Source organism: Chinchilla lanigera, unplaced genomic scaffold (assembly GCF_000276665.1).
Source record: "Chinchilla lanigera isolate Chin_1 unplaced genomic scaffold, ChiLan1.0 scaffold00065, whole genome shotgun sequence".
Classification (NCBI taxonomy): domain Eukaryota; kingdom Metazoa; phylum Chordata; class Mammalia; order Rodentia; family Chinchillidae; genus Chinchilla; species Chinchilla lanigera.
Genome location: NW_004955466.1, coordinates 3,080,296 through 3,094,909, shown reverse-complemented (window position 1 = coordinate 3,094,909; position 14,614 = coordinate 3,080,296). Strand labels below are relative to the sequence as shown.

Below are 14,614 nucleotides of genomic sequence, written 5' to 3'. Positions count from 1 at the left end.
AAAAAAAAGAAAAGAAAAGGAAATCAATCAAATGCATGTAGTGCAAAACCAATTTATAAAGTAAATTTAAAGGTGAAATGATATGTTTTTATTTAGCAGCAATAGAAGTACCATTTCTGCCTTCTGTTGTTATTTAACTTTTAAATTTAAAAAAGTGGGGCTGGGGATACAACTCAGTGGCATAAGTGCCTGCCTGGCAAGCGCAACGTTGTGAGTTCGATCCCCGGTACCACAAAAAAAAAAAATTTAAAAAGTGTCTTAAATGTCTTTATTTTATTATTTTGTTCCTGCTTCATCTGTGGCCTTTTTTCCTTCCCTTGAGTCTTTTCCTTCTCTGACACTACAGTTTCCCTCTGAGTGAAGAAAATGTTATTCTTATCATTCTACTTTAACTTTCAGACCCATCGGCCATGACATTAAAAGAGGGGAATGCGTTTTGGCCAAAGGAACCCACATGGGCCCCTCAGAAATCGGTCTCCTGGCAACTGTAGGAGTCACAGAGGTTGAAGTTAATAAGTTTCCAGTTGTTGCAGTCATGTCAACAGGGAATGAGGTAAAAAAAAAAAAAAAAAAAATTACGAGGGTGGGCTTTCAAGACAAAGGCATTTCTGACATATGTTCAGTGTTATAAATAGAAAATTGTAGATTCTGGACCTTACCAATGGGATTACATTCCTATAATAAAGAAAATAAGTTGGCCTCAGGATATAGTTCAAATACAAAAGCCAAGAAGAAAGAACAACTAGAAATTACCTCATAAGAAATATTCCCTTCCATTTATTAGAATGAAATGCTATGAGCAATGACCTTTGCACATGTTCAGTACACATAAGTAAAGAACATTAGCAGCAAGCTATAGATGGCAAACAACAGGATAAGATAGCTTATCCTGTTGCTGAAATGATGGGCCACCCCTGTGTGGGAAATAAATCAGTGAGTCAGGATACTCTGCTTTGTTCTTGTGTACAGTTCCATGTGATCTTTAACTACCGGGAAGGGCTTGTAATCATTTTTTTCTCTATTGATAATATTTCTAGTGAACACTATTCAAAAATAATTTAGAATATAATTTAGAAAGGGGGGTTCAGTCAGTATTTTTCTGAGAACTCTTGAAAAGCCTCAGTGTAATATTCTGCCTGTGTTGCTAAAAACTTCAGTAAGGGACTCTAAGGTAATACTGATAATAATGAAAAGTGAATCTGCTGCTGGAAATTTAAAACCTTACAAAAGAATCGGAACTACTGAAATTTTAAAGAGTAATTCCTTCAGACCATACTATTAAAGACTTAACAGAGCTATGTTTTGTTTTTTTTTTTCCTAATTTCTAACTTTGTTGTGAAAATACACCTTCATTAGCAGCTATTTTTAATTTCTTGAGGTCTTGGAAATGAAAATTTTGAAAGGTCTCTCCCTGACTCTTACGGTTCTTTAAGACAAAAGAAAAAACTAGAATCCTGTTCTGCTGATGGAGCACCAAGTCAACATTTTGCTTATGGCCCAGAAATTATTGATTGACCTGAAACAATCTCTTTAATCTAACCTATACAGTGATGATTTTAATATTCCTAAGACCAACTAGTACTATATTTAGCATCAGAAGAAATTTCTGTTAAATGAATTGAACCATCCTGATTTACTGAAATGTTTTGTGCAGCTAAGTTCATGGGGCTTGGAAAAGCTACACAGAATAACCAAACTCATAAATATTAACAGGAAACTTTATTTGGGCTATGGTTTCTGTAACTAGAATAAAATTGTTGGTTAAACCTCAGAGTATACTAGTATTATTTTTTAAAGCCACCTTTTACATGCTATTAAAACTATTTAGTTTCATAAAGAAAGGTGATAGAGAGTTAATAGAGATGATGTTTAAATCATAGAGTCTAAGGAACACTATCTGGTCTTAGTTCCCTGTTCCACAGATCTCATTGTCCTTGAAGATGTTTTGAGTGATTCTGTGTGAATCCCTTTTCTTATTTCTCTGGTCTGCTGTGCTTAGCATGGTTTTCAAGGGAATTATTATTGCAAATTTACTCGTTTCCCATTATAGGTATACTAGTCATTCTCTAAAAGTATGGATTTAGCCAAAATAAACATTCTTTTCATTTTGATACATGTAGCAATGGGTTTTTTTTATTTTAAAAATTAAAAAGCTAACAAAACAAGACAAAATTAAAACAACAAAAGTGATACATGACCTCAAAACAAAATGATAGGAATTAACAATGGTTGCTACATTACATACTGTTATCTTCAACAAAGTTGCTCAGTCCACTAGACGTAAGAATGTAAGATTGATCGAACAATCAAAGACAGTAACAAGTAGTAAAAAAAAAAAAATTGGAAATGACGCAGAGCTTCACCATACAAGATGGTAGGAGTTGAACAATGGTTCTTATACCACATATTATTGTTTTCAGATCAATCATTCTGATTACCAGATTCAAGCGTGCAAAACTGGTCAAGAAAAAAGAAAATTTTAAGCATTGACTGCTCCTTCCAATAAACCACAGACATTAGCAATACACCTTTCCCAGCTGTCCTTGTATATACGTATAAATTTCATTTTTCATGTTATATAGCAATGGTTTTAATATCCCCTTGACCAATTGGCATTATATTTAACATCAGAAAGGAGTTTGTGTCTAAACTCTACGACCTCTGGTTCCATATTGCTTGACATTCATACCCTCACTCTATTCAAAATTAGTTTTGCCATGACCATATATTATAGTTTAGTTCAACAAACGTTTCTTAGGTGCCTCTGTGCCAGGCACTATACTTGAAATTGGTTATAAAATAGATAAATAAAGCATAGTATCTCTCCTGATGGCTTGAGACTCTCAGATACACAGAAAACAATAGCCCTTCCCCACAAAAATAATTTCTTGCATTTACTTCCAGAGGCCAAAAAAATTGCATTTATCTATTAATGTGGCAAGACTATAACTTAGCCAATCACAGTTCAAGGTCCCTTTATGTGCTAGTTCTGATTTCCCTTGATATATTTGCTTTCACATATGTCTACTTTTTAAAACTGACATGATATGGTAAGTGAGACAGTTGCCTGAAGCAACCCAAAGAATACCATAGAAGATCTCTATAAATACTATTCAAAGCCTGCCCAATGTTTTAACTGCATAACCTTGTTGAAGATGAGAGCATTCTTCCACAATTAGGTAAAGAGATTTATCAACTGTAACACAAAGTAACTATTTTAGACAATTGTTGATGTCAACAAGCGGTACATATTAAAATTTAGATAATACCATTAAATGATTGTGAGTATGAATTCCCAGCCTTATACACTTGTTCAGTAAATGTATACCAAGCATCTGTTCTATGCAATAATGCTCACTAAAGGGTTCTCTTAACTAAACATTCAGATTCGAGGCCTGCGACTATGGAACAGAGATAGAATACTTGCTGAGAATGTGCAAGGCCCAGGGTTGAAACTCCAGCACCACAAAAAAGAAAAAGAAAAAACAAAGGAAAGAAAGAAGAAGGGAAGAAGGAGAGGAAGGAAGGAAGAGAGGGAAGGAGGGAGGGAGGGAGGAAGGAAGGAAAGAAGACCAATAAGGTGTTCAATAGACCGTACCTTGAACCCATTTACTTGGAAAGGTATTGAACAGGAAACTGAGGGCAATATAGGCTTTTCTGTTCAGAAGGACTAGTGCTCTTAGCAGTGCACCTCGCCATCCACAGCTGGTCTGTTTATTCTCCAAGTGACAGCTAGGTAAAGGGAATAGGACTCATAGTAAGAGTGTGAGAGACACCCTGATTTAGAAGCCTCATGTTTTATGTAGGAATGGATATTTCTTAGAGCAGTCTTAGGCCCTCGACCATGTAAATGCCTGGTTACAAGTATCATCATACACATGGAAACCCAAACCTATGACTTCACTAGGTATTTATACTTCATTTGTAATATCACTGTCTTAGTTACTTTTCTCTCGATACCCAATGCCCAAAATGAAGGAAGGAAAGGTTTATTTAGCTTACAGTTTGTGGAGGTTTCAGTCCATACTTGGCTGGCTCCGAGGCAGAAGACAGCAAAGCAACAAGAGCAAAGGGGGGAATGGCAGCCAAAAGGCAAAGCAACCAGAGCAAAAGGGAGGAAATGGCAGCAAGCAGCCTCTTTCCCTCCCTTACATCGTAAACAGGCTACCCCCACCTAAGGGGCATGTAGCTCTCACATAATCTCCATGCCCTCCTCTTCCACAGGCTCAGGATGTATACAAAGTAAGCACCCTGGCTTCCTGCTGAGTCACTTAGCCAAACCTCTAGACTCCCCAAGTTGACACAACGTATCAACCATAACAATCACCCAAGATATATGCTGGAGATATAGCTGGAGATCATTTTTAACATAAGCAATATTGGCTAGCCAGGCATGGTGGTTCACGCCCATAATCCCAGCACTCTGGGAAGCCTAGGAGGGGGATCAGAAGTTCAAACCCAGTGTAGTGCCTTAGCAAGACCTACCTCAAAATAAAAAAATTTTAAAGTTCTGGGGATATAGCTTAGTGCTAAGGCCTTGGGTCCAATCCCCAATACCAGAGAGAAAGAGGGAGGGAGGGATGGGGCGAGGAAAAGAAAGGGAAGAAGGGAAGAAAGAAAAAGTTGCCAAGTAATGAGATGATATTTTACCTTTATCAACAGAGCTAGAAACAGCGCTAGGTAATGCATTGTCTATAGAAAATTAGAAAAAAACTAATAAAACTGATTAAAAGTCAGTGTGCTTTTTATTATCACCATGCACTGGCAATCCGAAACAATGTCTGTAATAAAAATATTCCTCTCCACTACATCATACCACCCTTCCCCACTCAGTATGCTGATCATGCCAGGCAGTACTCTGATACTGCAGATCAGCAGCAAGCAAGATAGACAAATTTCCTGCTCATACAGGATTTATTTTCTAATTGGGAGCTCGTCAATAAATAAATAGTGATAAATGGTATGAAGAAAAATAAATACAGATACGATGATAAAGAGTGTCAGTAGAGGAGGTATGTCCCTGATATTATCTGTTGAAACTTAGCCCACTTCATCTCTTATATGCTGTCCCCTCTAGCAATCAGTCTAGAAACCTAAAGCTTAAATGTACCGGGCTGTGTGGCTGTGGTCTAATTAGATTCTGCCGCCTGAATAGCGTGCTCTTAGAAGCTGAAGAGGTGGAAGCATCAGCGGAAGTACAGTCCCCTCCACTCAGTGCTATCACTCCACCCGCCAGCAACTTGGAGATAATAATGCCTTCATGCAGTCATACCCTCAGTAATACAATTTTCTCCTTTCGCTCTGCCAACTTTTACAACACATTTGTAATAGAATTCCCTGTGTTAAAAACTCTTTTCCCACCTCCCTGTGTTTGAAATATCTAGAAGAGATTTTATTTTCCTGTCTAGACCTGCCTGATGAAGTGCCCTGTTCTGGGTGAGGTAAACAAGAATGAGATGGGATTTGAAGGCACTGCGAGTATAGCATATGGGGACCTGTGTTCTAGACAGGGAAAACAGCAAAAGGTAAATCCCCGTTCATCATGATTAGTGAACAGCAGCAGGTCAGTATGGCAAGAAACAAAATCAAACGTGTTGAGTTTGGACAGGTAACAGAAGCTAGTTCACTGTACTCTAAAGGGCCTCTTTGAGGCAGAAAAACAATGTGGAACATACTGTCTTAAATTTTAAGAATGCTCTGGCTTCTATGTGGCGTGGCGTGTAGTAGGGACAGAGGAAGAGTAAGGAGACCAGTTAGAAAGCTATTCAGTGCTGTAGTAAAAGATTTGGGCTAGAAGGTAACAGTAGAGATGGTGGGAAATAATAGACTCAGGATATCTTTTGAAGGTAAAGCTAACAGGACTTTCTGGGGATTTAAAAGTAGGATATAAGAGAACATAAGAGTCAAGATGAACTCAGAGTTTTTCCCTGAGTAAATCCAAGAATAGTTGTTTACCCAGAAAGATTAGGCAGTGGAAAGCAGGGATTCTAGCCAGGCATGGTGGTGCACACCTGTTATCCCAGCACTTGGGAGGCTGAGGCAGGAGGATCACTGTGAGTTTGAGGACAGCCTGAACTGCATAGTGAAACCCTGTCTCAAAAGAAAGGAGAGAAAGAAGGAAGGGAGGAAAAAAGGAAGGAAGGAAGGGAGGGAGGGAGGGAGAAAGAAAGGGGAGAAAGCAATCAGGGATTCTATTTGAAGCATACTAAGTTTGAGATACCTATTAGAAACTCCACTAGAAATATTAATGAAACAATCTCAATCTCTCTCACTCTGCCTCTCCTTCTTCTTCCCTCCCTCGCCTACAACACACACATACACACAGAATTAGGTTTATTCATCTCCACTGTGTCTCTGCTTATTCTGTTCCATCTTTTATTTTCCTAGTCATTGCCAGTAACAGAGGCCTATATGAACAAGTTTGTTTTATTTTTGTGGTACCTGGAGATTGAACCCAGGGCTTCATGCATGCCAGGCATGTGCTGTGCTGCTGAGCTACGTCTCCAGTCCAGAAGTTTGATTTTTAGGTATGTAAAGTTTAAGATCTCTCTGTAATCATCTCAGGGGTCTTCCAAAAGCAACCACTGTTATAAAAACTGGAGTCTTTAAAACCTTACCCCCACTAATAAGAGAAAGAAGGAAGTTGAAAGACTACTATAGCCAGTATTGCTGTGTGCCTTATGATTCAACCAAATCAAAGAGATTAATCCTCGTTTTATGAAAGAGGAAATTGATACTCAGAAACAACTTGCCCAGCGTCGTATATCTTGTAAAAGTGGTACAGACTGAATTCCCACCTAAGTCTTTTGGCTATGGTGACTTTTTTACACTATGTCACAATACTTCCCACTTAAACTTACTTTCTCCAACTTTTCAATGGCAGTCTCTGAAACCTATCCAATTAGGTAGTCCATTACTTTCCTCTAACTATACTCTTTGCCTAGATTAAAGGCCAGGGCTCTCCACTTTAAAGTTTCCCTCACTAGTACTTACTTTAAACCCCTTAATCTATTCCTTTGCTTACATGCTAATGCCCAAACTAAACTATTCCATCCTCCACATTCTCCATTTTGTTCCTAAGCAGAAAAGCATTACTAGAGAAATTCATAGAATTGTGACTGCCTGTGCAACTATAAATGTCTGCCATTTAATATCAACCTGAAACTGAAAGCTGTTCAGTGATTCTCTTGTAACTCTTCCATGGATTCCCTGGCACATTCTGCCAGTGGACAAGTTAGTCATGCATGCCGTACCTTCTTTAAATGTCAGTAGCAGTCCTGCTTTCCTATACTTGGCAGGTGACCTTACCACCCTAATTTTTTTTTAAGTTTTAAAAATCTGTTCACAGTGAACTAGATGAGGACTACTCATCCCCCGCTCTTTACTTCAAAATTCAGATGTCTTTCTTTGTTCCAACCCAAAAGGTAAAAGTACTTCATGAACCCATTTTTTTACCTTCCTTGAACCTTTTATTTGTAAATCGTTTTCTTTATGCTTGATATCTTTGTTTTCTCCCTAGGAGTTCCTTCTACTTCTGTGTCAGAATACACAGAGATTACCATTATCATAAAAAAATCCAAACCTAAACACCCTGTTCATACTTGAGCTACTACATTACTCCCTTTCTGTTCACTACTAGATTTGTCAAAAGAGAAGTCTGCACCTACTGCCTTTCCTTCCTCATTATCCACTTTTGCTTAAGACAAAAATGTGGTAAGTGCCCCATTACAGTATAAGAGAGACTGCCTTTATGAGCGCACTAATAACCTCCAAACCTCCAAATGCCCCCGACAGTCATCCTTACTAACATATTTGTACTTTTCAGTATCAGTTACATTGCTTACCCACCACTTTGAAACTATCTCTTTTTGTGACCCTATTCTCTCTTGATGCCCTACTCCTGTTTCTCTTTCTATTGTTATTTATTCTTCTACAGTGACCTAAATGGAGTATTCCCTCCAGGCTTCTGTTGTTTCTTGGGTCCCTGCGCTCTCTCAATCCTCAGCATTTTCCTCTTATGTCAAATGTGTACAGATCCTGTCTTATATCTGTAGTCCCAATTCTGACCTCTTGTACATTCAAGCCTCCATTTTCAACTTCCCTTGTATAGCTTCCTTTGGGTGCCTGATATTCCACCGTTCTCTGATCTCACTCCCTGTGTTTCCCTCTTTCCTGCCGTGCCTCATTTTGTAACAATATTACTATTCCTAAAAATTATTTTCATCATCATTAATGACCTTTTTAAATTTTTTCAAAAAATATACAGTAGTAAAATTGACAATCCTAATTGTTTTTTTGTTTTTTTGTTTTTTTTCCTAATTGTTTTTAAACATAACTTCAGCAGTGTTAAGTTTCTTCACATTCTTGCATAACCACTTACCAGAAGTCTTTTCATCTTAACAAGCAGAAACTCTGTGTCTATTAGCAATTTCCCAATACCCTCTCACACCAGCCTCTAGAAACTGCCCTTCTACCCTCTGTCTCTAGATGTCTCATATAGGGATTATACAGTACTTGTATAATTTTTATAATTGGAATCTTTCACTTAGCAGAAGGCCCTCAAGTTTAATCTCTATTGCAGCTTGTGTCAAAATTCCCTTCCTTTTTAGTGGTGAATAATAATCCTCTGTATGTGTGTATCATATCTTGTTTGCCCATTCTGTTGATAGACTTTTGAGTTGCTTCTACCTTTTGTCATTTGTGAAGAATACTAACAACTACAAATATGTCTTTAAAATATTGCTTTCAATTCTTTTAGTATATACTCATCTATTGTAATATAAAGAAATTAGACTGTAGTTAACAATTTAGTTACAGGAAACTAGAAAATATAAGTAAGCTTTCATTAATTTACTTACTATATATTCAGTCTGCACTGTGTGCCGAGTATTATTTTATTTGCTGGGAATATAGTAGTAAATAAAAAGACAACCATCTTTGGCCTCATGAAACTTATACTCTAATGAAATGCACAAAGGAGAAAGAAACGACCTAACGTTTTGCTATGTAGTCATCCAGTCTTATTTCTATGCCCATATAAATATATATATATATATATAGTTAAAAGTGCCAGTGCTATAAATACTAAAAAATGCCAGTGCTATAAATGATCTATCATTTTTCACTAAAGTATCACATCACAAATATCCTTAACTGTCAGTAATAAATATCTGTAATGCATCTTGGATAGCTGCATAACAATTCTGTTGGATGTGTTTCACATAATTAACTTGTTAGGCATTTAGTTTGTTTGCCATTTTTCACTAGTAAAATAGAAAATGCTATGATGAACATTTGAATCTATTTGCATGTTTTTATTAAATTCATAGAATTGCTAGGATGAAGGGTATTTCTTCTTTTCTTAAGCTTTGGATTATGTTTTGCATAATTGCTTCCAAAAATATACTGATTAACCTTCCCTTCGTTACTGTGAAGTGCCTATTTTTCCATACTCTTACCAACAGGATTATTGTTGTTTTGTAATCTTTCGTGGCCTACTTTAGTTTCTGTCTTCATTCATTAATTCAGTAATTCAGCAGTGTAGCAGTAAACATCTGCTGCATTTCAGGCCGTTATCGTACACCATTTAACTAGACCTCATATCTGTGCATATCTCTTCTCATTATGAGCCAGTCACTTGAAAATATTATGCATCTTCAAACCCAGTTCCAGATATTTCTTCTTACCTTAATAAGAAAGGTGCATTGAGGCCCATTAATACACTCACCACATTTGTTCTCCTGCTGTTTTGAATACCTAGCTAAATAAGCTTTATTTCAATCAGCCACACTGTATTTACCATATAATTTCTTGTACTGACATATGTACATGTTTGGGGATGACTGTGTTTGTTTGTATGTTTGCTTTATGGTACTGGGGACTGAACCTAGGGCCTTTGCACTGAGTTGCCACTGCCCACTTTTTATTTTGGACAGGGTCTCACTAAGTTCCTAAATTGCCCAGAGTGAGCTCAAACTTGCAGCCCTCCTGCCTCAGCCTCCCAGAATTCTAGGCCAGTAACACTAGGCCTGTCTTGTATATCTGTTCAGGAGTATTTTTTGCTATCATCAAATATTTCAAAAAGAGGGAAAATCATACATAAAATTACCATGGTATAACTCAAACATATTAGCACTTCATTTCTTTCTTCCCATTTCTTCCCCTGTAGACATAAGTTTGTACTGTTTATTATATAGCTGTCATCATAATATACATATAATTTTTCCTTTAAAAAATTAACATCATGAGGGCGTGGTGGTGCACAACTACGGCTGAGGAAAGAGGATCGCCGCAAGGTTAAGGCCAGCCTGAACTGCATAGTGAGACTCTGTCTTAAAAAAAACCTACATTAGGTGAAAGCATTCCTATAACTTTGCCTCCTTAAAACTGTGTGATTAGCAGCGCGGTGTTGCAGCAGTGTGTGTACCCTGCTTTCCTTTACGAGCATCTCGACACACACGGGAGGGGGCACTGAAGCCTTGGAAACACCAGAAGAGAGGCCGCCTCATTGCTGTCACTGAAAGGAGAACTGAGGGGCAGGGCGCAGTCTGCAGAAAAACCTGTTAGGCTTTTTCCACTCAACTACCATTTCCATTGCCATCCCCCCTCTGCTTCTTCGAGATCTCTTTTTCCCTTCCTATTCGCCCTGCATCCTCCAACCCTTCTTTCAACGCTATTTTTCCTTCCCTCTGTTCAAAGAACTGACCAATTAACTTACCAGAATGTACTCTTTTCCCACTTTGAGCCACCACAATTTATAGTATATTTTCCTGTGATTAAGCACAGTGGTGTCCCAGAATGTTTCTACTCTGTTACTAACAGCACTGATTTATACTTTAACACATATGCCAGCTATCCTATGTACTATATCTATATTTACGTATCTATATCTGGTTATGTATCACCTGCACATGTATGTATTTATAAAGTGCCACCTATCTGTTATATTGATAGATATATAGATAAGCTCCATACTGAAAAGTAGGTGTTTTATTTTATCTTTAAAGTAATTGTGGGATTCAGGATGGGGGTGTCAGAGATTGAATTTAGGGCGCTGTGCATGCTAAGCAAATATTCTACCCTTGAGCTAAACCCCTAACACCTATATATTTCTATTTATGACAAATAATCTCAGGTATGGAGTTTAAATTTTATATTGAATTAATATTTTACATTAAACTATATCTCACAAGAGAGAATAATTTCAATTATTTCATACTTATATTTCTTAGTTCTTTTATTATGTGTTCTTGAAGATGATAATAAAAGGATGTTTTATCACTTGTACTAAACCATAGCAACATGTTTTTATATAGTGCGTCTATTCTAGGTATTTAATAGTACCTAATTAGTATTATTTCATTTACCTTCGCTACACTCCTCTGTGATATGTAAGCAGCAATATTACTGTGTCTTCACAATTATAGCAGGAAGCATCCATAATGTACTCCCTAGAAGTAAACATGTACTCCAAATACTAGTGCATTTTCAGTCCAAAAGATCAAAGTGTCAAGATGCCAACATGAGACAAGCTTCCAGTGCCAGGTGTAGCCCAAATCCTTTTCTCACCAGGCGTGGGAGTGCATACCTATAATCCTAGCACTCAGAAGGCTGAGGCAGGAAGAGTGCTGCAAATTTGAGGCCAGCCTGAACTACATAGTAAAACCCTGTCTCCAAAATAAAAAAAAAAAAAAGCTTCTTGTCTATTCACTATACTCCCGTAAAGGCAGCTGAAAAGAGATTCTCCTGCTTTATTCTTAAGTCTAGACATTAGACCTTGGGCTTAATAGTTTATAAATATTTATAGATCATATCTACATAACACAGGTAATATAAGAAATTGTTAATGGATAGAAAAAAACATACTGAATAATCTTATAACCCAGTTGATAAATTATGTACTGTAATGTAATATATAAAAGGACTGCCAAAAATTTTGTAAGAGATACACTCAGAAGTACTATAGCTAAATCAGTATGGAATTCTGTGAAACATTCAAGTAATCCATAAGAAGGCAAGAAAAAAAAACAAAAAAAGAACTGAATGAAAAATAATAAAATGTGTGTCCTCATATATCAATAATTACATTAAATATAAATGATCTACTTTATTTAAAATAGGCACAAACTAGGAATAACAAGAAAGAAGCACAAAGTATTTCTACATGCAACAACCTGGGTGAATCTCAGGAGTATCATACTGAGTGAAAAAAGGCAATCTCAGGCGGTTACATCCCATATGATTCCACTTATAAAACATTTTCAAAATGACAGAATTATAAAGATGAAAACATACTACTGATTCCCAGGGACTGGGTAGGGGCAGGGGGAAAGGGACCATGACAGTAACTTTGGCATGAAGGATACTTTGTAACAATTAGATAGTTCCAATCTTGTTGAAGGTGCAGTTACACAAATCTATACATGTGACAAAGACTTGTTCATGTGTTTAATATAAATATCAGTTTCCTACTTTTGATATTATTCCATAGATATATAAAATCTTACCATTGGGAGAAACGAGGTACAGAGGACTTCTCCATGGTGTTTACAACTTCCTGTTAATCTATAATTACTTTAAAATAAGAATTCCATTTGACCCGGCTATTTCTCATTTAGGTACCTTCCTGAAAGAATTAGTGATCCATGAATACCCAAGTTCATAGCAGAACAACTTATAATAGCTAAATCTTGGAAATAGCCTGTATGCCCATCTACAGATGAATGGATAAAGAAAATAGGATATTTATACACAGTGAAATACTGCTCTGCATAAAGAAAGATAAACTTGAGGCATTTGTAGGTAAATGGATGCGCCTCAAGACCATAATGTTAAGTGAAATAAATCAGATGTGCTAGTTTAAATATTATATAGTTTTTCTTATATGAGAAGCCCACATTATAAAGAGCAAAATAAAAGATAATAGGCAGTAGGAAGATCTTTTTCAAATGAGAGGGAAAATAAGAGATGGAAGGAGAGAGGAAGGGATGAAGGTAAAGGGCTTTTAAAGAAAGAATTGAAGAAAAAAATGGAAATGGAGCTTTTGCATATGAGAAGAAAAACAGGAGTTGCGGTGGAAAGGAAAGGGGACCAAAGCAAAGAAGTAAGATGTGTTATGTCCCTGAACAGACTTGGCATTATGACTGCAATCACTGTGTGTGCTGAGAACATGCACTAATACAAACTAAATAAATAAAATGTAACAATAAAAAGCTTTTTTAAATACATACATAGCCGGGCTTGGTGGTGCACACCTGTAATCCCAGCACTCGGGAGGCTGAGGCAGGAGGAGCATTGCGAGTTCGAGACCAACCTCGGCTACAAAGTGAGCTCTAGGCCAGCCTGAACTGCATAGTGAGACCCTGTCTCAAAAAGACAAAAAAAAAAAAAAAAAAAAAAAAAAAAAAAAAAAAAAACAAAAAAAAAACCACACATACATAAGAATTAGAGAAAGTAATGTGAGTTTTTAATACTAGGTAAGTACAAAATTCTAGAAAAATACAGCTGTATAAGTTAAAAATTTTAATGGCAGTTTTCTTTAAAAAAGTGAGTTTTTACTCTCAACCATAACAGTGAATATAACAATATGCAATGTATTGGTTATTGTTACTCTCCTGTTTTGAAACTCCTTTATTGTTATTTGTTGCTTTTTTCTGTTTAAAATTTTTTAAAAAGTGAGTCTTGAGCCTCTGGTATAGTGAGTCTTGAACCTTTGGTATAGTACACATTTAAATAGTATAAAATATCACCATGAATTGGCAAACTGAGAGATAACACTGAATTAAAATGAAGAGAAAAAAAGAATAAAGTCAGTATTTGAGGAAAAATAATGTTAGTATCTTTGTACACTCATCAAAACCCCTATACAAATATCACCTGCAAGCCCTATTAATCAGTTTTTTAAAGTGCATCTTAAATTTATAGAGCAGAAGAGTACCTCCTTGATAGTCTCTGTAGTATTTCTAAAGGGCAAGACACAGAGTTATGTATAAGGTATTGGTTATGCTAGTTAATACAGGGTGATTAATGGTAAAGATGATCTGGATAGAGCCTGATGATAATTTGTAATCCAGGGAAGTCCCTGAAACAATCAGGAATCTTATCTTTGGAACATGATACTACTAAATTGTTCATACTCATATCTTAGAAAATGTGGTTAAAGCGTTTAAGCTAACATGTCATAACTTGGCATAATTTGTCTGTTTTACAAGGCATAGTGTAGTTTCGCAAGTTGTAAATTCAGTATAATTTTCAGTTCCCCCATTTTTGATACCTTTCAGCCTAAATGAAACCATTATCTTCTGAAGATGATGTCAGTCTAGATTTGTACTGCTTTTTTGTTGGACCATGGTTGTGTAAGAGGTATTGTATAATTGTTTTTAATGTATACAAGCATTATGTCTTCATATTCATGATAGATTTTTTAATTATATAGTTTAAGATTAGATATAGATTAAGCTGCAGCAGGGGCTGGGGATTTAGCTCAGCGGCAAAAGCGCCTGCCTGGCAAGCGCAAGGTCGTGAGTTCGGTTCCCGGTACCGGAGAAAAACCAAACCAAACCAAACCAAACAAAACAAAATAAATGCACTAAAGATTTACCTTGAAATAATAGAA

At 36.6% G+C, this 14,614-nt stretch overlaps 1 protein-coding gene across 10 annotated transcripts in view; it reads left to right on the top strand.

Moving 5' to 3' along the window:
- Positions 1-14,614, top strand: part of Gphn (gephyrin) — a 508,902-nt gene that overhangs the window by 431,466 nt on the left and 62,822 nt on the right. For all 10 annotated transcript variants that reach the window (XM_005399100.2, XM_005399099.2, XM_005399098.2 and 7 more), the window contains one exon: positions 400-553. In XM_005399100.2, coding sequence (XP_005399157.1) covers positions 400-553 — 154 coding nt within the window. The remainder of the gene's footprint in view (positions 1-399; positions 554-14,614) is intronic.